A 25,000-nucleotide genomic window follows, 5' to 3' on the forward strand; every position below is an offset into this window, starting at 1 on the left:
TAAATTCCGCGGCGGTAGCCCTATTTCGCGGATTTCGTGGCTTCCGCGAAATCGCGAATTTCCATTGTCCCTAATAATGGGGAACCGAAAAGATCGCTTCAAAATGTCGTTTTGCTTCTGATGTTTTGAAAGGCAACAGATTTTCGGTATACTTTCATCTATTTGATTGTCAGTTGAACCGAAACCATCGGTGAAGCAGCTAAAGGTACGAGTTCGATAGCACATACCGAGAAAACTCGGTAAATCAAGGCACAACAAAACACCAAGCATTGTTCAGACGTCAAATGCGGTGAACTTCACGTCGGATACTTCAACCGAAAAGTCGGTTGCGCACTTGGTTTGACTGCGCAAACCAATCGGCCATATTTGTTTCTGAAGTGAAGGTCCTTACATTCGGATCGTAATTTACAATCGCAGAGGAAATAGGTGAGAAAATTTGTTTTCATTATATTTTTATAACAACTATATTGATTGAAGACGTGTGTTTTCAGTTCACGGACAATCTCCAGAAAAAGGCCATAGACGAACAAGCAATAAAGAAATTCCCAAGCTTTTTTAGGAACTATTACAAGTTTTATTTTTGTGTTAAATGTTGTATTTTAACTTGTAAACATTCCTCTAGTATTAATGTACATTTATAGGGTTCTGGCAGAATGTAGGCCCGCAATCCGATTTTGATTGCCAACATTTAGGCCATTCCGGGTCGCGATTATGTACTAGAGATGTAAACCTTTCCCTGGCTTGTCCCTGGCACAGACTTCAAATTATAGAACTCTAGTGATGAAACCCGAATCGGCATGCCCCCTTAGGATTAGAAATTCCTAGATAAAATTCAAGCTATGAAAGCAACTGATGCTGCGAACGAAAAGCAACCGCCAGAGAAAATACGATTACAGGATTGACTGATTGACCAACAACATTTATGAAACCTCGTCATCCTGTCATCGGAAATTGTTATCCAATAGGGTAATAGGGCAAAATTTATGTTTTGTATTGTGTCTGTCCATTTGTGATATCCTAATTTATTACGCATTTGTAAGGTTCCACTACAATATGCTATATGTCAATATGCATTTGTAGTGCTTCATTTATTATTTCGTAATAATGGCGCCCAACGTGGGGCACGGGTTTTGTAGGTGTCCATGTTATGGCGCCCAACCGCAAAACCCACGCGGGCATTGTAAATAAATAGTTTACATATAGCAATAGTATTAGGTTAGGCTTGTGTTTAGATGTAGAATATTTTTCGTCGCGATCGTGACGGAGTATGGAAATGGAAAGCTTTGCCTGTTCTGCACAACTACATAAGTTGTGAAGCATGTTTCCATTTCTTTTGTGTTGAGTTTATTTAGTTAATCCAAGATCGAATGATGAAATTTTTCTGATCGATTTGGAGTTTTTTTTTTGAGTTTGTACTAGTGCCGCCAAGATCGAAAATCCAATGATGGAATATTCTGTTCGATTTGGAATTGAAGCCTACGTACGTTTGATTGTGTTCCTGGTGTATTGCAGTAGGTCTAGCCGAACCAACTTCAAGGTCTTCTACCAGGACAGAAGAGTCTCTGTTGAAGTTGGATGTAAGTTGTATGTTAAAGGTACCTTTATATAAGTTTTTATACAATCTGAGTACGTACGAAATTTTTGTGGATGGTTTCATCCACAAAAATTTCTTTTCCGTTGGATGTGGTTGTATTACAAGTTTTATTTTTGTATTAAATGTTGTATTTTAACTTGTAAACATTCCTCTAGTATTAATGTACATTTATAGGGTTCTGGCAGAATGCAGGCCCGCAATCCGATTTTGATTGCCAACATTTAGGCCATTCCGGGTCGCGATTCCCTGGCACAGACTTCAAATTATAGAACTCTAGTGATGAAACCCGAATCGGCATGCCCCCTTAGGATTAGAAATTCCTAGATAAAATTCAAGCTATGAAAGCAACTGATGCTGCGAACGAAAAGCAACCGCCAGAGAAAATACGATTACAGGATTGACTGATTGACCAACAACATTTATGAAACCTCGTCATCCTGTCATCGGAAATTGTTATCCAATAGGGTAATAGGGCAAAATTTATGTTTTGTGTTGTGTCTGTCCATTTGTGATATCCTAATTTATTACGCATTTGTAAGGTTCCACTACAATATGCTATATTTTAATGTGCTCCATATTTTTTTCGTAATAGAACCGCAAAGGAAATGACATGTAAGTTCTTTCACCAGATGAAGCTTTACCCGTTGGTTGCTCATCCAATCTGCGGCATGTACGAACAAACAAAATATGTGCAAAATTGTATTTTAAAATAGGTGTGTCTTAAACATTGGGAGCAAGTAATAAATCATCGTTTTCTCCAATTATGAATTTGATTTATTATTCATGCTGAATTCACTATGAATGAAATGCAGGGCTCTCGGTAATAATAAATTGAACCGAATGTTCGGTTGAATCAGACTTTTCGATCGAGTTTTTTCGGTAAGTTTGACGTTTCTATGACAAAGAACATCTACCGAAAACTCGGTTGTAAAGTTTTGAACCGAGCGAGGAACCGAGCGTTCAGCAGATAAAAACTCGGTTGAAATTCAACCGAGTTCGGTTCTATTTTCTAAGTGTGTAGGTATGGTAAGCATAAAGTCGCACAACGCCATGACTTAGGTGTCACCTGACTAGTGGACTCCACTGGAACAGGCGGTCCGTAGTTTTATTCTTAGCCAATTGAGACTATTTTCGGGATGACCAAAAATAATGAGAATATCGCTACCGACACTACACAGTAGGCCTGTCCACCTTTTCAAAATGTTCTCTGATTCTCAAGTCCACCCCCATATTTTGATTGGCATCCTAAAAGAAGTAACTGGTCAAAATTTCAGCCAAATCCATTGAAATTAAGAGGTGCATCAAATCAATTTTCAGTTTTTTGACTATTTTTGAACTTCAAAAAATCATAACTACACTAAAACTTGTCAAAACTTAATTCTTTCGGCAGAAATTGAAAGCTATCCTTGTTTGCTACAACTTCTCCGAACAACGTGTGCCAATAAAATTGAAGGTAACATGCGTAATTATCACAATTGTGATCAGAAAAACCTTAAAAAGTTGTTTTTTTGATGGATTTCGTTCTGGAACACCCTAATATACGTAATAAGTTTGATGTTTTAAAACGGCATCATACTCTCTCATGTTTTTTGGTTATTTGCTTCTTTGACACCAATGCTGTAGGAGTTGAGCAAAAAATATTAAAATTCGGGAAAGCCAAATGTGGCCTAAAAACTAGCTTTTTGGGGGCAATCACGCTGTGGCGCGAAATTGTACTGAACGTAGTAGCTTTGCTTCCTTGTAGTTTGCCTTGGCTACCCTCTACCACGGATGATAACAAACAAGCGTAATGACAGATGTTGGCTATCATATCAGTGCTGACGCGATGCCACTTTTTGCCTGCCAAAGCGTAATTGCACCCAAAAAGCTAGTTTTTAGGCCACATTTGGCTTTCACGAATTTTAGGAATTTTTGCTCAACTCCTACAGCATTGGTGTCGAAGAAGCAAAAAACCAAAAAACATTGGAGAATATGATGCCGTTTTGAAAAATCCAACTTATTACGTATATTAGGGTGTTCCAGAACGAAATCTATCACAAAATCAACTTTTTAAGGTTTTTCGGATTACAAATGTGATAATTACACATGTTTCCTTCAATTTTATTGGCACACGTTGTTCCGAGAAGTTGTAGCAGACAAGTATAGCTTTCAATTTCTGCTGAAAGAATTAAGTTTTGACAAGTTTTAGTGTAGTTATGATTTTTTGAAGTTCAAAAATAGTCGAAAAACTGAAAATTGATTTGATGCACCTCTTAATTTCAATGGATTTGGCTGAAATTTTGACCAGTTACTTCTTTTAGGATGCCAATCAAAATATGGGGGTGGACTTGAGAATCAGAGAACATTTTTGAAAAGCTGGACAGGCCTACTACACAGCTATCTAGAAAATCACTACCAAATTGTCTGCTATAGATCTCGATTGGGTTATTTTACCCTCTTTTTGTAACCTAGTTTCCGTAATCTGTATGAAGTAAATTGTCACCATAATAAAACTTCTGAAACAATAACAACGTTTCATTTACAATTGTATAGTATGGTACCTATTTCCTAACCGTAAACCTTTTTGTTAAAGCATTCAGAACAACATACCTTCAAATGTTGGCCTTCGATTTTATGCCCTTCAGGTGGAACGATCATCGCATTTTTAATGCTTTTCATATAATTCAACAAGAGTAAGTGAGCACAGTATGATTTTGCTCTCTAAGTAGCTTCATCAACTATCAAGCGTGACGTACCAGCTAAATCAAACAACTGCTCTCTCCAATAATTCAATGCTGTATATGTATAGTCCGGGCGTAGCGAAAGAAGCAGCAGTTTGCTTGGAGGAGCCATTAGTCGCACAAATTATGATCGTCGATGATGAGCGCTCATTAATCGCTTTATTATTGGCAGGAGAAAAATCCACAACGCAGTCGAGGGTTTCAAATGTTCAGTGTTTTTCTTCCTTCTTCGCTTGTAACATCTGCTAGGTATTCTACCTCTAAACAAGGTACGAACTAAGTTGAAACGACGTTTGACGCAGAATAAGTTTGGTGAGAAATAGTGAATGATTTAATTGGACTGAAATGGTTCACCAACAAGTACTGTTTGGTGCGTATTGGATTTCCGCTGCTCACAGAAATTGCACGAGAGTGGACTGCGATAAAAATTACTCCACATTTTAATGGTATGCTTGAATTGCTGTGAACAATCATCAACAGCTTGATTGGCTACATTTGTGGTCAAATGGTAACCCAAGGTCCATTGTACGGCAGGCGTCCTTTATAGCTCTACTTAGCAGCTTCAACAGTTCGCTGTCAGTAAGATGACTAAACCGAGTTCTTGAAACTTTCTAAAGAATCGCTATTTCCAGCGACTCCGTGTAAAGTTGGCTCCATAAACATAAATCTGAGCGACTCTTTCAAAATTGTGGATCGTATTCGTTCTTGTTATTTCCGGTAGTGACGGGTGATTGCATAGGAGAATTGAATTACATTTAACAGCGTTTTGTTTCAAAGAGCAGCTTTAGATTCTGGAAGCTTTCTGAAGGTGTTCGATCCTAACTCATACGATAATAGAAATTATCCAAGAATTTATTACAAGTTTCCCTTCTAATGTTAAAGGTTTACCACCGTTAGCTCAAGACATCCGCCATACTCGGAGTCTGATTGATCATATCACGCGATATAGAAATTACGAGGTGAGAAAATCGAAAACAGTTGGGGCGCATTCTTCTCTCCCCGAAGGCGGGGATTAAAATAACCACCAGTTTAAGCAAAAAAAAAACACTGTAAATCTCATGACCCACGCTCCATTGAAACAAGCGGCCTTCGCCATCACACTATTCATCTCCATTCCGAACCGAAGAAGGTCTGGGTGAAGGTGAAGGTCTCGACTCCCGTCCCAGCCCATCCCCTAGAGAGGTACCTAAAGGGCGATTGTTGTAGTTGCACTCTCGGGTCGGGCAGGGCCAGGGCCGGGGCTTTCTCGACTCGATAACTGTAATGTAGGTATAGGTAGATACCTCTTGAGTCTTGGTAGCAACCATCGTAGCATAATTAAGTAAGACTGGTTCTTGATCCGTCCGACCGCCGCCGACCAGACTTGCAACTTTCTCGTCATTGGGATGAATTAATTAAAATGCTAACGACACCAGCCAGTCAGGCCCTTCGCCGCAGCGGTAAAATAAACACGATGGCACGGCATGGCAGCCGAATGGGACCAGTCCGTCCCTTCGGAAGGGTTGTTGTTACCTATATTGTTTTAGTTTAGAATGAGCTCTAATAGATACATTGAGCTGGACAGATAACACGCCGCGGGAATTTTATTACGGAGGCTGACCAAGAAGCGCCGTAATTTAAAAGTCATTATCTAGCTGACCACCAACTAAATCTTTCTTACGGTGTTCTTTGGCTTGATCACAACTTATTACTTCAAGATCTGGAATTATAATGTGTTTAGCTAGTTCATATGCAAAACATGCAGGAGCTGGAGAATAAACCATTCATATACGTTACATATTAAGACATTGTGAGACTTGCTGTGAGATCTAGATTTTTGTTTGGCGAACAGATCTAGGAATATGTGCGCAGGATGAAAAACTTCCAGCCCCTAACCTTCAAAAGATTGAGGACGTTTTTTTTTTTATTTTTAATCACTTAACCTAATTACAGCTCTATTGTCCACTAGGGCACTACATGAGCGATTTCAATTGACAGTTGCACTTACATTTTGTGCAGCGCCTAGATGTATAACTCTATTCTACTTTATCGAACTGATTGCCTTTCTGCTGCTTTCACTTTTCTACTCTATACATGGTAGAAGGATGAGCACAAGGATGATGGATGGCCGTTTTTCCTTTCCAGTCCGATTGGGGGTCCGTTATGAGTAGCAGTTCGCCGATGTCCAGGTATCCGGGTCCGTTTGAGCCAAGGGGCTCAGAAGAGGGTCAGTGCCAGTCGCTCTCGGGGGAAGAGCAACTGACGAAAAATTGCAAGTGCCGGGGCTGGGAATCAAACCCATGACCATTCGCATATGAAGCGAACGTGTGACCAACTACGCCACGGGCCCCGGCATTGAGGACGTTTTTCCGGTTGAAAAACAATAAAGCCGCTGGAGCAAATCAACTACCAAGCAAGCTTCTAAAATACGGTGGAGAAGCTCTGGCACTACACTGAGTCATTACCAAGATTTGGGAGGAGGAAGTATTACCGGAGGAATGGATGGAAAGTATCGTGTGTCCCATCTAAAAAACAGAGCGACAAGTTGGATTGCGGGAGCTATCGCGCGACCACACTACTGAGCGCTGCCTACAAGATACTCTCTCAAATTTTATGCCGCCGTCTATCACCGATTCCAAGACAGTTCGTGGGGCAATATCAGGCTGGATTCATGGGTGAAAGCGCTACAACGGATCAGATGTTCGCCATCCATCAGGTGTTGCAGAAATGCCGCGAATACAACGTGCCCACACATCACTTGTTCGTCGATTTTAAATCTGCGAATACGGATTGCCGGTTAAACTCATACGATTGACCAAGGCGCCGATTGATCGGATGATGTGCGTAGTTTGAGTATCGAGTCCCTTCGAATCTCGCAGAGGGTTACGGAAAGGTGGTGGTCTTTCGTGCTTGCTATTAATGTTTCGGATTTCTATCGACGGTGATGAAATCGAGGCGATTGAAGAATTCGTGTGCTTGGGATCACTGGTGACCGCCGACAACGACACCAGTTCTCATACAAAATACAAATTTGGAAAATATAATTTTATTTCACATCTGTGATTCATATTTTCAAAATGAATGAATGTATTGAAGGGCTACATAATACTGATTAAATAAAGCATACGGTGTAGAATAACTTTATTTTCTATTAGCTTTTATATGCCTAGCAGTACACTTTCATTTTCAGAAATCTGTTTGCTTCGGTACGCAAGAAAAATGTTCGAAAAGTTTTTCATTCTACATTAGCTAAATACAGTCCATAAGATTAAATTTTGAGTTTTTATCCCCAGTATTGTATCAAATGGATATACTGAGAATTTACAATTTTAGTGATGATATGGTAAGAAATTTTTAAGTATGCTCAATTTGGGCTGATTTCCTTGAAAATAACCGTTATATTAAAGTTAAACATAATAAAAAGTAAATTTTGAACAAAATTTATTACAATAGGGTTACAAGCATGTTTTAGAAGTGAGAATAAACGTGCTTCAACTGCAACAAGCCTGGACATTTTGCTGCATACTGTCAAGCAAGGTGCGTCGTAGTTCTAACGGAATGCTTTTTTTTGACGATGGTGTTTGACGCAGAAAAATGTGAAGTCTTGAATAAAGAAGGATACGTGATCGCTAATGGAACGGCTCTAAATGGACTGTATCGTCTAAAACAGAAAATGGCTTTGTAGCTGCAATTCGGCACAAGCGCCTCGGTCATTTCCAGAGCAAGCTCGATGATCTTGCCAATCGCTCCTCGGCGGCAGGTCTCGAAGGAATGTTAAGAGGAATCCTCAAAGGAAGAACCCCCCAGAAGAAAACCCCGAAGGAATTCAAGAAGGAATCCTTGAAAGAATTCTAGGAGGAATCCCCGGAAGAATTCCAAAAGGAATCGCCGAAGAAATTTGAAGAGGAATCACCAAAAGAATTGTAAGAGAAAATCCCGAAGAAGTTCCGGGAGGAATCTCCGAAGGAAGAATTCCCGAATTCCAAGAGGAATTTCCGAAGAAATTCTAGGAGAAATCACCGAAGAAATTTAAGAAATCATGGAGGGGTTCTATGATAAATTTCAGAAGGAATTTCAGGAGGATTCTTTAAAGGTATTCTAAATCACCAAAGGAATTCAGAAGGAAACCCCGAAGGAATCTACGACGGAATATCAAAAGAAATCCCTGAAAGAACTTTAAGAGGAATCCATGTAGGAATGCCCGTGTAGCTGCCGGCTTAGAATAGCACTACGGACCCCCTGTTCCGGGGGTAAAAGACCACCAAACAGGGAACCCCAATCCAAGGTGTCAGGCGACCCGTGCTGATGGATGAATGATTGAGGGGGTTTCAAAGATGCTCGATCGTTAACGGAGCCCGTAACGTGGGTAGATCACCTTTTCGTGTTGCGTTACGGAGTAAAATCTACCGAAACCTAGTGTCGTCTTACTTTTCCAATTTCGGAATATGCGTTCTGGCAATTCAAGGAATCATAGTATTTAGTCCTTGTCACTGGTATCGTGGTGGCTTACGGTCTCTGAATAAAACTAAGGTATCCAACTTTACTTTGCAGTTAGTTAAAAACCTCACCGTTTGAGGCTAAACTTGATGCAAAGGACATCAAATCGGGTTAGGGATCCATGTATGTACTAACTCTTCAAAGACAGGTAAGTGCTGGTATGCAAGGAACATACTAGAATCCTTATTACTGAACATATGTCCCATTATTGGAATGGTATTGCTGCTAATGTAAAAACCCGGGTTCTAAACTTCTTACTGGGGAGAATTTAGCAGTAAAACAAGGGTGATGCTAGGTTTCCGATGCATGGCCAATATCAGTACTCTTGTTTTGTTTTCTAAGAAAACAAAACAAAAACTGTATCACAATCGATACTTTATTGCCCCTCAATGGCAATTGAGTAATGCGACATGCACTACACTAAGGATACGGGTAATGTCACAATAGATCTAAAAACTGGTCGCAGTGACAAATCCGAACAGGAAAAAAAAATCCATGTTGGAAATTCAGGTGGTATCCCCAAAGGATTTCTAGAAAGAGTTTTCAAAAGAGTTCGAGAAAGAAGCCCAGAAGGATTTCTAGGAGGAATCAACGAAAAATACCCTGAAGGAATCTCTGAAGGAGTTCCAGGACAAATTCCTGAGGGAATTCTAGGAGGGATTACCGAAGGAATTCCAAGAGGAATCCCCGACAGAAATCCAGAAGAAATTCCCGAAGGAATTCTAGGAGGAAGCACTGAAGGAATTCCAGAACGAAACCTCGAAGAAATTCTAAGAGGAATCCTCAGAAGAATTCCATGAGGCATTCCCGGAGGAATTCCATTAGGGATCCCTGAAGGAATCTCAAAAGGGTAATCTCCAAAGATATTCGAAAATAAATCAGGAATTCCAAAACGAAACTCCGAAGGAAATCCAGGAGGAATCTCAGAAGAAATTCTAGGAGGACTTCACATAGAAATTTCTGGAGGAACCCCCGACGGAATATCAGGAGGAATCCCTGAAGAAAATTTAGGAGGAATCCTTGAAGGAAGTCCAGAAGGAATTCCAAGAAAAATCCCGAACGAATTCCAGGAGAAATCCCTGAAAGCACACTAGGAGGTATCTTTGAAGGTATCCCAAAAGGAATCTCAGAAAGAATTCAAGAAGGAATCTCTGAAGGAATTCCAGGAGGAATCCCCGAAGAAATTCTTGGAGGAATCTCCGGAGGAATTCTAGTAGGAATATTCGAATTTATTCAAAGAGAAATTCCCTAAGGAAGTCCAGAAGGAATCCTTCAAGGAAGTCCAGAAGAAATACCCGACGTAATTCTAGAAGAAATCACTGAAGTAATTACAGGAGAAGTCTCTGCTGGAATCCCAGGGAGAACCCCTGAAGAAATTCTATGAGGAATCTTCGAAGAATTTTCAAGCGGAATAATCGAAGAAGAGGAAAGCCCGCAGGAACTGTAGGAGGAATCTTCGAATTAATTCCAGGAAGAATCCCCGAAAGAAACCCCTCAATGAAATTCAGGAGGAATCCCTGAAAGAATATCTAAGAGGAATCATAAAAGAATTTGCTGGAATCCACGACGAAATATAATATAATACACATAATATAAATATAATAACGAAATGTGAAGTATATAAACACTTTTGATGTACCCCTTGATAAAAAGCCTTTAGAAGAGGAGGGACAACAAACATGGAAAACGATAGAGGCAATTAGATGCTGCAGCCGCAGCAAATGCTCGCTGCGACAGTAGAAGTGTAACCACATCGGGGAGCGGAGTGAATAATAAATCGCTGTTCGTTACATGAGTGCGGGATTCGGAATTTCTGCAGCATCCGAAAGTATACGTAATCTGGAGTGAACTCAACAAGGAGGAATCCCCATAAGAATTTCAAGAGGAATCCTCAAAGGGATCTCCGAAAGAATGCCAGGAGAATTTACTGAACGAATTCTAGGAGGAATTTCCGCACATATTAAAGCAGGAATTCCCGAAGGAATTCCGTGAGAAATATTTGAAGGAAGTCCAGGAGAACTTTAAAAGGAAGTCTAAGAGGAATCCCCGTAAAAAATCAGGAGAAGTCCCTGTAGGAATTCCAAGGAATTCCGGTAAGAATCTCCGAAGGATTTCCAGGCCAAATTCTCGAATGATTTTCAGCGGAATCTCTCAAAGGGAATCTTTACGGGTAGGGAAAAGGATTTGTAGGAGGTGTCCCCTAAAGAATTCCAGAGGAGTTCCAGAAGGAAACTTCGAACGAATTCTTGTAGAAACTCCATGAAAGATTCGTCAAGAATATCCTGGAGATATGGCTGATTATAATCCTTAGAAAATTATTGAAGGAACTCCTACAGGATTCCCTGAAAGAACTCCTGTAGGAATTTCTGAACGAGCTACTGGAGAGATCTCTGGTGTAACTTCTAGAGGCTCTGCAGGAGCGATCCCTGAAGAATTCATTTAAGAATTCATTAAGGAACTTCTCGAGGAATGCCCTAAGGATATCTTGAAGTAATCTTAGAAGGAACTCTTATGTAGGAATCCCTGCATTCTACTGGAACTCTCAGACAGATTTCTGAAGGAACTTCTGTAGGAATCCTTGAAGAAATTCGGGAGGAATCTCTGAAGAAACATCTGCATAGATCCCTGAAACTCCTGGAGGAATCTCTGAAGGAACTCCTGGACTAATTTCTGTAAGAACTGCTGTAGAAATTTCTAAAGGAACTTTAGAATGAATCCCTGCAGGAACTCCTAGACTAATTTTAAAGACCTCCTGCAGGAGTTGGAAGAAACTTTTTACAGAATTCTCCATGAGGCATTTATGAATCCTCCTGAAGAAATCGAAGAAAAATTTTCATGATGTATCTCAAAGTAATTCCAAGGGGAATCCGCGAAGGAATTTTAGGAGGGAATCTTGAAGAAATTCCAGGAGGGATGCCAGAAGGAGTTCCTGTAGAAACCCTTGATGAAACTCCTGGAGTAATCCCTTAAGGATCTTCTTGGACGATCCCTACAGAACGTCAGGAGAAATCTCTTGTTGGAATTCTAGAGGAATTTCTGAAGTTCTACGGAAAGTTTTTCGACGCCCGACTAGATCGTTGGAGTTCGTAACACCAGAAGAAGAGTGGTCGAAACGAAAGACCACTTTTCGACATGTGAAAGTGTTCAGATCAAAGGCAATGTACTTGTACCAGAACAGAAGCGGAGGAAATTTGACCAGAAATTTTTGGGAGGAATTTTTGCTGATGTCGTAGTACGATAATTGGTGACGTAGGAAAAGTGTTGAAACGTATCAATTGAGGAAACCTACTACTTTTTCCTAGTCCTTAGTAATCGTTAGCAATTAGTGTCTTTTGTAGCCTAATCAATAGTTCAGCAAAACACGTGTTTTACTCCATTACAAGTAAAACTACTTTATTTTAGATGGGTATTTATTACTAGAATGGTTTTATTACCGGACTCATTGTAAATTAAACCGGCATGGGACCACAAAAGCCTCATTAATTTTCCATCCGCTGCCATTCAACCTTGACCACACGTTCAATTTCCCATCAAGCCAACACTAATCGAGATTTAATATCAACACCACGCCGACAGCTTTACCAAAATTAAACCAGCTTCAAAACGCGACAGTCCCGCACCCACAGCCCAAAACTCCCTGGAAAACCAATCAAAATCCAACTTACCCCAGTAGCCGCCGCGCCTCAAGGTCGAGTGGTTTTTCCTCACCCGCTTCTTCGACTTTTTCCTCTTCACTTTCTTCTTATGGTTCACGTGCACGATATTGATATCGTCGAATTCAAACACATCGCAATAATTTTCGTCATCCTCGTCGTCTTCTTCACCTTCCGCGCCCAACACCACACAAGCCCCCTCCCCGGATTCACCACCTTCTTCTTCTTCGTCATTGTCGTTGCTATTCGTGTTGGCCGTTTCCGTCGTGTCATCGTAACACTCGCAATCACTGTTCACCTTCTCACACCGCAAACAGTACAGGTTTTCGCCTATGCTGTTGATCAAGAACTCATTTTCACTAAACTCTTCGTCATCGTCATCATCATCGTCACACTCGTTTTCGCCTTTCTTCGGATGGTCCGGTTTCGTTTTCCCATCGACCGACGGGAACACGTTTGCAAGGGAAATTTCGTGCACTTGACCTTCTTTCGCCGCGGCATTACTCTTTGCCCCATCCAAGGGCCGGTCCACTTTCGCCGGTGCCAGCAGTTGGAAATTTGCGTCCGACGAGCGGCGGAACTTCAGTGGGTCCTGACCTGACTCGGAACCATTCAGCAACCTCGTTTCGACGTAGCTCAGTGGTTCCAGAGAGCTTCCGTATGGGCGAACCTCGTGGAACAGGTGCTTTCGGGTTTTTGGTTTTTGCTTGGCGGACGCCGGGCTCGCCTTCCGCTTGTCAGGATGCGGAAACATAAACTCCAGCGACGTTTCCGTCTCCTTGTCCTGAAAGTACTTCTTCTGGACATCGCTTTTGAACCGGATCGTGTCGTTCCGGGTAGCAATGAACGTGTCGTAGTAGTCGTTATCCTCCTCCCCGCCTTCGCCGTTGTAGTCCCGGTAGAACTCCTTAATCGCGGCCTCGTTTAGTTTCTTCTTCTGGATGTAGTAGTGCCGCAGTCGTTTGAGATGTTCCTCGTAGAATGCTTCCAGGTCATGCATCTCCTGGTTGTACCGGTGGGTGTTGCAAAAGTTTTCGAAATCCCGCGCGAAATCGGGTGCTTGCTGATCACCGAAATCGTCACCCAGCTTGGTCCAGTTTTCGTCGTACATTTCGCGAAAAATGTCTTTGCTTGGCATGCGCGGTTTTCTGATGGAGCGTTTCCGCTTCGACGAGTTCCGTTGCACAACCATGACCCGTTTGAAGTAGCCATCTCGACTGACCGCCAGTTTGGGCTTCCTTCGTTGCAGAAGTGTGGCCTTTTTCGATTTCCGGCGGAATAGATTCTTCGGTTTTGTGAGAGTCAAACTGAAGCCGGAGTCCCGGGATGACATTGATTTGAAGGATTCATTCTTAGTTTTGGAAGCGGTCAGTCGTGGAGCTGCCGACAGAATGGACAAGTCTTCCTCTTGACCCAGGTTTAGCTGTTTCCATATTCGACCCGTGTTGATGGAATAGAATTCTTTATTCTTTGTGAAAGGATTCTCTTTTATCCGCAGCGCATACGGAATGCTATTCTCAGGTGACGGATTCTCCGTTTCGTCGTACACCGTCTGATCGTAGAAGATATTGTTTTCTTCCTCAAAGTAGTTGCTGGGGAAGATGAACTTGGGTTCAACGCGTTCCTTCGCCACGGAACGTTTTTCCACCTCGAAGTTTTCATGACTTTTGAACGTGTGATTTCGGCAGTCCTCGATATCCAGCGTCGCCGTTTTCCCGGCCGATTTCCGCACCTTCTTCTTGTACTTGTTCTTTTGGTTTTTCAGCTCCACCACATTCTGCAGCATGTCCTTCTCGTCAACTTTGATGTCCACGTCGATCAGGTCCAGCGCGGAATCATTGCTGAGCTGTCGATTGAGGTTGTCCGGTTCCTTATCAGGGTTTTTCTTTTTCTCGGTGGGATCGGGATCGCTGTCGATGGCTGGTATTCGTATCACGATGCCTTCCCTGGATTTGCTGCGGATCATCTTGAATGTCTGGGTGTTGATTTTCGGACGGGTGTCCTTGAGGGAAGATGTTTTAACGTCGAGTGGGAGTTTTTCTGCATTTGGCTGCGCTTTCTGCAGGCTGGAGGACTTTGTGAGGACGATGTCAGATTTGGCAACTGATTGCGTGAGCGTGTCTTCCGGATAGCTGTCGAAGCTGGTTTCTAGGTACCGCTCATTGACGTGGGTGGTGGATTGCATGAAAGCGTTCGGTTCGCAGTACGTTTTGATGGTTACCAAAGTGGGGAGCTCTTTGGTTTTGGTGGACGTACTGAAGCTACTGCGGAATGATTTTTTCGATGAAGCGTTGGTATTGTTCATGGTGTTGCTTTCGATCGTGAAGGTACTGATGCTGTAGAAGGACTTGTCATCGGTGTCCTCGGTTTTTCTACAGGTTGATTGAGCTTCTGGCTCGTAGGAATAGACAGTACTTTCGTCCTCTTCTGGAATGACATCCGTAGCGTTTATATTTACGTGAGATACGTTCTTGGAACGACTATGGGATTCTATCGTGTCAGTCGAGGTAAGCGTATTGATGGACTCCGTGCTCTTCGATTTGAGATCAATGGGATGCGACTTCTGCACTTCAGCTTCGCGAGTCTTTTTGAGCTTTGAAGGCCTTGGAGGCTTTTTGATTTTAACCTTTTCAACACATTTTGTAGCCTCATACGCTTTCTCGACAAGATTTTGATTTTCGCTAATATAGCGATCGTTGATTTCCTGTAGTGCGCGGATCTTCTCATCCAACGACGCGTCATTGGATTCCAATTTCTCTTCGAACGTGAGTTCGCGAGTTGGACGAGGGGGATCCTCCTTTGCACCGGAAGAACTACTGGCTTCATTGTTACTACCGGATGGTTTCCCTAACTTGTCCGGTTGTTTGATGACCTTGGCCTGGTCTTCAAACTCGTTGATGTTGACCAGATTCTTCGTCGAGCTGCGTAGTACGGCGGCTGCATTGCGTTTCCGGCCACGTTCGAGGTAGCTTTTACGAATGCTAATACGCTTGAACGAATCGCTTCGCTTGAAGCTCTGATCGATGCTAGATTTGTCTTTTTGCTTTTTCTTTGTTTTGAGCAGATTCCGGATCGATTCGAACGTGATCGGCTTCATGTTAGCTATTCATTAACGCTCGGGAGCGCTCATTTACATTCGGTTTCACACGCACCCTCTTTCTCCTCCTGCGGTTCTGCGGTGGTCACAAAGTGTAACATCTAATTTTACACCTCTCCATCGCGGTTCGGCGGCTGTTCGGCGCTTGCTCGCATGCTAATCTCCGGCGGGGATCTATAACGAAAACGAGAAATTAGTGATCGCATTTATTGGTTCCGGCTTAATTTTATGCCATTTCAACAGTTTACCAGCGAGCAGCAGGCGGGCACACACACGCTTTTCGGACCGTTTTTTGTCGTTTTTATCGTCGTACCATTTCTCTTCGCCGCCGTTTCCGTTAGTTCCAGCGGCCGGCTTAAAAACTAATCTCGGTCTCACAAAATAACCGCTTTTGGGGGAACCCGCGCTGACATCGATGCCGAGTTCATTAATTTCTCGGAGACACACCCTCTTCCGCACGCCCAGATTACCTAGATTTGCGAAGCGGCAACGCCTGCAGACCATGATCATGACCTTGAAGGCCGCCTACCTCAGCCTTACCACCGCAAACCGCGAGCTCGGGCGGGCGGATGTCTGTCTACCTGGGCTCAAGTCGAACATCGACCTCGAACTTGAAGTGCAGGAAAGCGCGAAATTTCACACACGCATGTAAACGGTCTGCAACCACCGCGCCCTGCATTACCTATTGCACATTCATTGGTTTGTGCGGTCTGATACGTAGAGCAAGTTTTAGAAAATCGCTCGTACTGAGGGTAGTCGAGCGTGAACGGGGAATCACCCGTTAAACACTGATTTTGCTAATGTTAATATGTGTCAGATGTGGGAAAATGGTTGAAGAAAGGTAATTCAACAAATATTGCTAAGTATCTTACAGCTGGTTGTTGTCCAGGCTAAGCATATGGACAACCTTAAATATTTCTTACTTTTTCGGTCTAATGGGAATGCGCTGCCAAAGTTTGTTCCTCGACATTTCTTTTAGAGGAAGACACAATATTTCCAACATGCTTAAGTTCTAAGCTAACGTTAATTGCTAATGTTTTTGATTTTAGATATAAAAATATCGGTGATCGCTAATGAATTAAACAACCGAAATCCGGTAGTTCGACCTCGGAATCGATAAGATTCAACTTATGGTCTGACACAGAATACTGTGACGCATTGCACATCGAAGTCAACAACAAAACTCCGTTCGACTGTGGAAGCGCTACGCGGCGCGGAGCCAGCAGGAGTTGTTTGAACCTTACGTGCGGCGGCCATCGTCGTTGCCTGCCGTGTTGGTATGTTTCGTAATGTTCACCAGCAGCCGTCGTCGTCGCGCCGTCGTCATGTTTCGGGGGGAGTGAACAATTTGCTCCGTGGTGTACCTGATGGCCGGTGGTGGTCATTGCCATCCATACCTGGTACCCCCTTCGTCGTCGTCGTCGTCCGGTTTTCTCCTGGACTAGTAAACATATTTATACCAAGAGTGTTGAACGGACAATAGCGGCTAGCAAGTTCTACATGAGTTGTATTGAACATGAAATATGAATTTGCTGACTCACAAACCAGTTTCGGGATATGTAGTGTGTTCCATGGCACAAAAGTTCTAGTATAATTAGGCGGTTGTGTGGTAATCGGGTTAGACGTGAAAATGGACCGGCGAACGGGTGGAATTCTTCGAAGGTAATAACATGGAACAACGGTCCTGTTGATGGAGATTTTGCGCGATTTAATGGTAACTTAGTTATGATTGCTTAGTCATAATCATTAAGGATTATCGCTTTTGCTTCGCAGAAGATCTTAAATTCAATTCTTGATTGTCATTTTCCTTTTTTCATATCTTCTCTCTCTCTCTCTCATTCTCTAATCTACATTAACATCTCATTTGCATTTTCGGTAAACTAAGTCCTACCCACTGTACGTCTCGACGTTTTAAGATCAAGCTGTGACCCAAAACATATAAAAAATCAATTGATCAAAATACTTATATTTTCTATTTTCCTTGCTGCATAAATCATCCTGGTAATAAATTCATAGAACAAAACCAAGACAGTTCAAATTGGTCGGGTTGGGGCTTTACGCGATCCAACTTAAGACATCCACTTATAATCTTTTTAATTCGCAGATCCTTGGTTCGCAGCTATCGCTCGAACTATAAGCACTACATTGCGCTCAATAATCGACATCCTTTGGAATTAAGCGAACCAGTAGGTGCCGCAGCTGTAACACTCGAGTAGCCAACCCCGTCCCGATGGTTTTGGTCATAGGCTGACAGGAAAGTAGGGGTGGTTTGCTTCGGAAAACCTGAGCGTCTATACTCCAGGAGGAGCGGCTCACAACAGCGTCTCCCCATGTTAGGGGCGGCTTTTCGACGTCCGAGTTCCAGAAAGGACACTAGGCTTAACTGTGCATTATGGTCCTTAGAAAAGTAGGCTGTTTGTGTCGGTCCCTGCGATCCAGCCGTGAAAAAACATTGCAACAAAAAATCATCTACAGAAGAACCAACGGTAAGCGAACAAAAAGGATTTGGGATTGGAAACTTGGTACGCGGAACTGCCGAACTTGGGAACTGCTTCATTGGGAGCACCCGCATACTCGGCGTTCTACTAATGGATCGCGGGTTCAGCATCGTATCGTGCAGGAGCTGCGTTGGACAGGTAATCATACAGAGTAATCCCCAGAGTTGCGGCAACAAGCGCGAGCTGGGAAAACTTTCATCGTAATAGAGGAATTCCACGGAGTCATGTCAGTCGATCCTGAGCGACCATTTCAAAAATATCTGAAACTTTGCACAGTTTTTCAATTTCATATAAATCGCCATTTTTTTATATTAAACCTTCATATTCACTCACGACTAACTTTTCAAAAGGGTGTATGCGAAAATAGTTCTAAAATATTCTAAAAGCTGTACAGCAAAAACGGATTGTTCGATTGTTATAAATTTTTCAGCAAAGTTAGATAACTAAATGATGATTCCTTAGAAAATATACACTGTAAAAAATTTCTTTTTCTACTTTGAAAAAATATGATATTTGTCACAAAAACTCAAATATCTCAAAACCCTATCTTTTAACCAACTTCAATTTTTTAGGGGAAATGGCCCATTATATCAGCTATCTACCATAAAATTTTGGTGATGGTAAACTGATAAACAAAAAAGTTATGACATTTCAAACATTTCACAATTTTTACATTTAGTAACAAAAAAAATTTTTTTTCTGTGTAAATTATTTCGAGAATTATATTTTGATGCTGATTTTATTGTAAAGGCTACCGTCTGAATTAAACAAGTTGTTTTCATGATACTTTAGTTTGATTATTCGTAATTACTATAGTATCTATTTGAAACTTAGACGCGATCCAGTGTTGTGATCAAAAATATTGAGATTGTCATACTTTTTATTGTACGTGACTGGTGAAAAAATCCCTTGATAGTGTTGAAAAGCTGTTGATTATAAGAAAAACGGAATTGAATTTATTTTTAAGACAAAAGCTGTATAATAAAAGTTTTTTATACGCGTATACGTCTAGTTTATCCGCAAAAAAAATCCCTCTTATAGAGAACAGACTTTATGATCGGAAGAATGCGAGTAACTTCAACAACAACAAATGCATAAGAGGTACATACCACAGACAAACAGACGAAACGCCTAGAACAATTTTAGTGAAAATTCATCGCCCAGTTCACACTATCACCACCTGGTGGAAATGTTTCACGAAACACTGCGCTGTGCAATATCGTCATCAGAAGGCGCTAGTGTGAAACGTCAAACGCAAAGAAAAACGATGGGCGCTCTTCTTGTTATGAAAGCCGCAACCAAGATTCAAAATGATCGTTGAAGGCGTGGTCAATGAAAATTTCGCCAGTGTTACGTTTGTTTGTCTGTATACATACCTGACAATGCTCACGAAAAAAAACAAAAAAATACTACCGCTATGAATATTAAAAATTGTATAGTATTTTTTTTCTTCAGCCACCAACACCAAACAAGTAAGTTAAAATTAATAAGTGATTTTGTTTATTATAATCTAACGAACAAGATGAACAGTCGCTTTCTCAAAGGTCTTCAACTCAACGCTCTCTTGTAGACCGTTTGATAAAAAAAAATGTTCAAAAGAGTTACGAAATCTCACCGAAAGCACCATAGATAAACTGAAAGAGACTGGTTATGCCCAAATGTCCACATTGTGTACAAAATTACGCATTTGCACGTCCTGCCGTCTAGAATTTGACAAACGAGCCATCTGTATATCATCGGTAAAGCAGGGCGCAGGAAGTTCGAAAACGACAACAACTGAGAAATTGCCATCAGCGACATCTGTTTAAACAATTTAATTACGCCCCTTTTCAAAAATGCCCTGTAATATTCTTCAACATCTATACCCATTTCAATATTTTTAACGTTGCAAAACACGCTTTCAACATTCATCTTGAAGAAGAGGGAAAACACTTGTCCTCAAATGTAACAGCAAATTAATGAATAAACGACTAATGCGCGGAGGGCGTGATAAAATCGGAACATTACGGTACATAGTATATTATATTATATGTATATCTATATATATATATAAAAATGAGCTTACAGTCCCTTTGAGGCAACAAAACTCACTAACGGCTGAACCGATCATGATGACTCTTGCATGGTTTAATACATATTCATGGTGGCTGTGTTTATAAATAGAGAAAGTTAAGGAAATCAACTAAAACAGTACGAAAATTGATGCAGTACTGTTTTTCATGCCCTAGGAAGAAAATCAACACGATAGAAATGAAAAAAAAAATTAAGAGTGCCGTGCTTAACAATTGTCAAACTACCACAAATACTTGGCAAGACAAAGTTTGCCGGGACAGCTAGTATAATATATAATAAAAACAACTTGTTTTACTCACGCAAGGCCATTAACAATAAAATCAGCATCAAACTTCAATTTCCGGCCGAAATAATTTACACTAAAAAAAATTATTACTAAATGTGAAAATTGTGAAATGTTTGAATTGTCATAACTTTTTTGTTTATTTTCATGGTAGATTGCTAATACAATGGACCGTTTTCTCTAAAAAATTACGTTGGTAAAAAGATAGGGTTTTGAGATATTTGAGTTTTTGTGACAAAAATGATATTTTTTAATGTTAAAAAAGATTTTTTTCACAGTGTATATTTTCTTAGGAATCGCCATTTAGTTATCTAACTTTGCTGAACAATAAAATCAGCATCAAATCGCGATTCCCGGCCGAAATAATTTACACAGAAAAATTTTTTTTACTAAATGTGAAAATTGTGAAATTTTTGAAATGTTATAACTTTTTTGTTTATTAGTTTACCATCACCAAATTTTTATGGTAGATTGCTAATACAATGGACCGTTTTCCCTAAAAAAATCAAGTTGGTAAAAAGATAGGGTTTTGAGATATTTGAGTTTTTGTGACAAAAATGATGTTTTTCAATGATAAAATAGATTTTTTTTCACAGTGTATATTTTCTTAGAAATCACCATTTAGCTATCTAACTTTGCTGAAAAATTCATAACAATCGAACAATCCGTTTTTGCTGTGCATATTTTTGAATATTTTTGAACCATTTTCACATACACCCTTTTGAAAAGTTAGTCGTGGCTCTAAATAAAAATTTGATATCGAAAAATGGCGATTTAGATGGAACTGAAAAACTGTGCAAAGTTTCAGTTCAATAGAAAATCATGAATTAAAAATTTTCCTTAATTTTGATGCTGTTGCTTGGAATCGCTCAATAGGCGATATGCAGAGGCGCATGATCGGTTGGTGGTCGATCCTCGAAAGAATGCGCATGTTGAGGATCAAGAGCCGATTCTTCAAATTCAGCATAATCAACGTGCACTGCCCATACTCAGGAAGCAATGATGATGAGTGGGGCGCATTATACGCGCAGCTGGAATGCGAGCACGACCAGTGTCCACGATGTCTAGTTCATCATAGAAGACATAAAAACCTTAGGTATGCCAGAAGGAGGAATTCAGATCGACAAGTTGGCAAACGAAAACGGCCTGCAACTTATTGATTTCGCCGCCTCCAAAAATATGGCTATAAAGGAGGCCATAAACTGCATCGATTTTGATAGTATTTCATTGATTTTGAGAGGCCTTGCCCCCCAACGACGTCACAAGTTGGCGCGTATGATCCGGTGAGTTCGATCATTGTTGTTCTCTTTTATTTGAACATGACATATCTTCACTATCAAGAGGCCAACTAAAAAGTGCTGCTTGTTCATAGAAAAAAGGATGATGGATAGGTCCCAAAATCATAGAAATGGGCTCTGATATCATGTATTCTATTTTCTTATGATTTTAGCTAGCATCGTTTTATTAATCTAATTAAAATCATAAAAGTAATTCTTAATTTCCTGAATTCTATGCATGGCTTCATCTCCCTCAATCATGATTTTATGAATTTGACTGAGAAGCATTGAGGTCCGACGACGACGGAATCATAAAAGTATTTTTTTATTCCATGAATTCTATGCATGGTTCTACCTCACCAAACCATAATTTTATGAATCTGGTGGTAAAGCATCAGGATCTGCATCCAGGTTAATGAAAATTATCTTGGCTTCATGAATGTTTCTCATGATCCAGCTTATTTAATCAAGCTTCATGATTATATTTTCCATTTTTGGTCGTCGAAAGCCAAAACAATAACGGGTGCATAGCGTTATGGTGAAATCAATCATGAAATCATAAAATTTAATCATGGTGTATATTTATAACATAAAATCATAAAAATATCGGGAAACTATGAGTCATATTCATGTCTAAGGAATGGATTTTTTTCCGTGTGGCATCGCAACTGAAGTCATTAACTCATCATGGGCCCAGCAAAGTTGGCCTCTCACTTGGATCGGATGATAGTCAGAACCTAAAAGCAGAAGGAAGGCGTTATCTGGCCCATTCACAGGAAATGTGACCATTTGGAATGTAAAATTTTCAGAGCGAACTTCAAAGCTTTTCTGAATGTCGCCTGCGAAGTGTTATCCCAGATCATCTTCCGTCGTCTACCATCTAATGTTTTTTTTTTGGTAGTTATCAAGCCGGCATCGTCGATGGCCGGTGGACAACGGACTAGATTATCGTCTTCAAGGTGGTATTTGACAGTATCAACTGTACAGAGCTATGGATAGTCATGGACGAGAAGCTCACTAGACTGCTTAAAGCGGCAACGGGCGGTGTAAAAAACTGCGTAGGGGTTTCAGGCGATCTGTCTAGTTCGTTCAAATCTCGCCGGGGATCACGACAAGGTGATTGACTCTCATGAACGCAGCTTATCATCACCCTGAAGGGTGTTACGTGACGAGCTCAATAGCCGAGAAACGATTTTCACGGAGTTTGTCAATTTGTGTATACCTGCCTAAAATACGAAGCAGCAAAGGTTGGGCTGAAGGTTGCGTTCAAAACGAAGAACATGCTCGTACATACATGTGTGATACTGGTAAAGACACTGTATGCTAAAGACACGAAATCTGATGATTGTTGCTATTGATGATGATTGTCGCGTCATGACGATGATGCTGTCGAGCAATGCTTTTAAAGCGCGTTTGACAGGTCTCCTGCTCGATTGGAATGACATTGACAGCAAATTTGGAATTCCAATTGGAACATTTCGTGTCTTTGCATATAGTGTCTTTAGGTACTGGGTGCGACAGGATAAGTCTTATCAGTAACACGGCTTTAGGACATTTGGTCGAATGACGTTTGGTCGAATGACATTTGGTCGAAAGTACGTTTGGTCGAAAGGACATTTGTTCGAATGGACATTTGGTCGAAACCCATTTTGTGGAAAAAGAAGCATATGACATTTAGTCGAATGGACAATTCGTCGAATGGACATCTGGTCGAAAGGCACTAACTGAACAGAGATTTGAGTGGAAAATAATATTATAGATTTCGGTATCCTAATTTATATGTTATTGAACTTATTTGATTGAAAGTACGTATGATTAAATGGACGTTAAGTCGCATAACAATTTAATCGTGTAAAAAGCAAATATTGTAGTTTTTTATATATTGTAGTGTTGTGTACTTTTCGTTGGCATTGTTGAAGTAGTTGATTTTCCATCAAAGATTTCTCCTTACTTTTAATCTCGGCTCTTGTTTCAAGTTTTATCATTTCATTGGGTTTTTGTGTAGAACATACTGGCTTCTCCATCAAAGATTTCTCCTTCTTTTCACCATATGGTGTTCTTTCAAGTTTGTTATTTTGTGATTATCAATGATTTTTCCTGAATATAGGCTATTCTTTCATGTTTCGTATTTGTACTGTGTTTGAGTGTTACAGTAGTTGTCTTTTTATCATGTTTTTTCCTTCTTTGAAACATAGGCTATTTTTTCACATTTATTAATTTCCTTGCGTTTTCCTGTACCAACTACTGAATGTTTCAGAAGAAATTTCTCCTTTTAAACGCAAACTGTTCTTTCGTTTGCTATTTAGATGTTATAGTTGCAGACATTTGCATCAGAGATTTTTCCTTCTTTTAAACATAGGCTGTTCTTTGACTCAGTGTTGCATTTGAACTGAACGCGAGTCAGAAATTATTTAAACGCGTCCGGTTGGACTATGCTCGACGAGGACATGCAAGCACTCGAAGTGTTCGAGCGGCGGGTGCTTAGGACCATATTAGGCGGTTGTAGGAGAACGGTGTGTGACGGTGAAGAATGAACGAAGAGCTCACTGCACTCTACGGTGAACGATAAGCAGGGCATGTTGCGAGAATAAGGACAACGCTGGTGTTTGCAAGACATCCACCAAAGGGTAAAAAGCTAGATCTGAAGATTTTGGAAAGTTATTGTAGCTGACATGCCAAACATGTTCCTGGAAATCCGGATTTTCTTAAACCCACAGTAATTGGACCGGTCACTCGAATCTGTTCTCAGTAATCTAAATGAATTTCTGAATCTAACGAGCCCAAGATTATTCATTCACATCTGTGAAAAAATGACGCAGATATGACTATTTCAATTCAAATAATACCAGGGTATCATGCTGGCTTTTGTCAACTACCGCTCAAAGAACAGTTATCCAAAAATGGTTTGTATCTAAAGGCTCATCCAATCTAATATCCACTTCGACATACACAATACGTTAACCTAGCAGAAATGAAATGTTGGGGTAATTCTTTGTCAATTTGCGCTATTTGAGTTAAGTATTTGTTGAGCCAATATGATACTGAAATAAGTTCAGTAACATATAAACTATGATATCGGAATCTAAAATATTAATTCCACTCAAATCTCCTTTCATTAGTTAGTGCCTTTCTTTCGACCAAAAGTCCATTGGGCGAATTATCCATTCGACTAAATATCAAATGCTACTTCTGCCACAAAATGGGTTTCGACCAAATGTCCATTCGACCAAATGTCTTTCGACCAAATGTCATAGATCCCAGTAACACTTATCCTGTCTCGCTCAGTACCACCACGGGGATAATTTCGAGGTGGTGTTAAGACTGTGAAC

General features: G+C 40.7%; 1 protein-coding gene and 1 long non-coding RNA gene across 2 annotated transcripts in view; one reads left to right on the top strand and one right to left on the bottom strand.

Annotated features, from left to right (window-relative positions):
* LOC134291647 (uncharacterized) overlaps nucleotides 1–25,000 on the top strand; it is a 239,659-nt gene that overhangs the window by 71,426 nt on the left and 143,233 nt on the right. The gene's annotated exons all lie outside the window — the stretch shown is intronic.
* On the bottom strand, nucleotides 8,854–16,649 carry LOC134291646 (uncharacterized). Its single transcript, XM_062859648.1, has 2 exons — nucleotides 15,789–16,649; nucleotides 8,854–15,714 (listed from the first exon to the last, which is right to left on the bottom strand). The coding sequence occupies exon 2, from the start codon at nucleotides 15,538–15,540 to the stop codon at nucleotides 12,349–12,351; it is 3,192 nt and encodes a 1,063-aa protein (XP_062715632.1). The 5' UTR covers nucleotides 15,541–15,714; nucleotides 15,789–16,649; the 3' UTR covers nucleotides 8,854–12,348.

This window comes from Aedes albopictus, chromosome 3 (genome assembly GCF_035046485.1).
Source record: "Aedes albopictus strain Foshan chromosome 3, AalbF5, whole genome shotgun sequence".
NCBI lineage: Eukaryota > Metazoa > Arthropoda > Insecta > Diptera > Culicidae > Aedes > Aedes albopictus.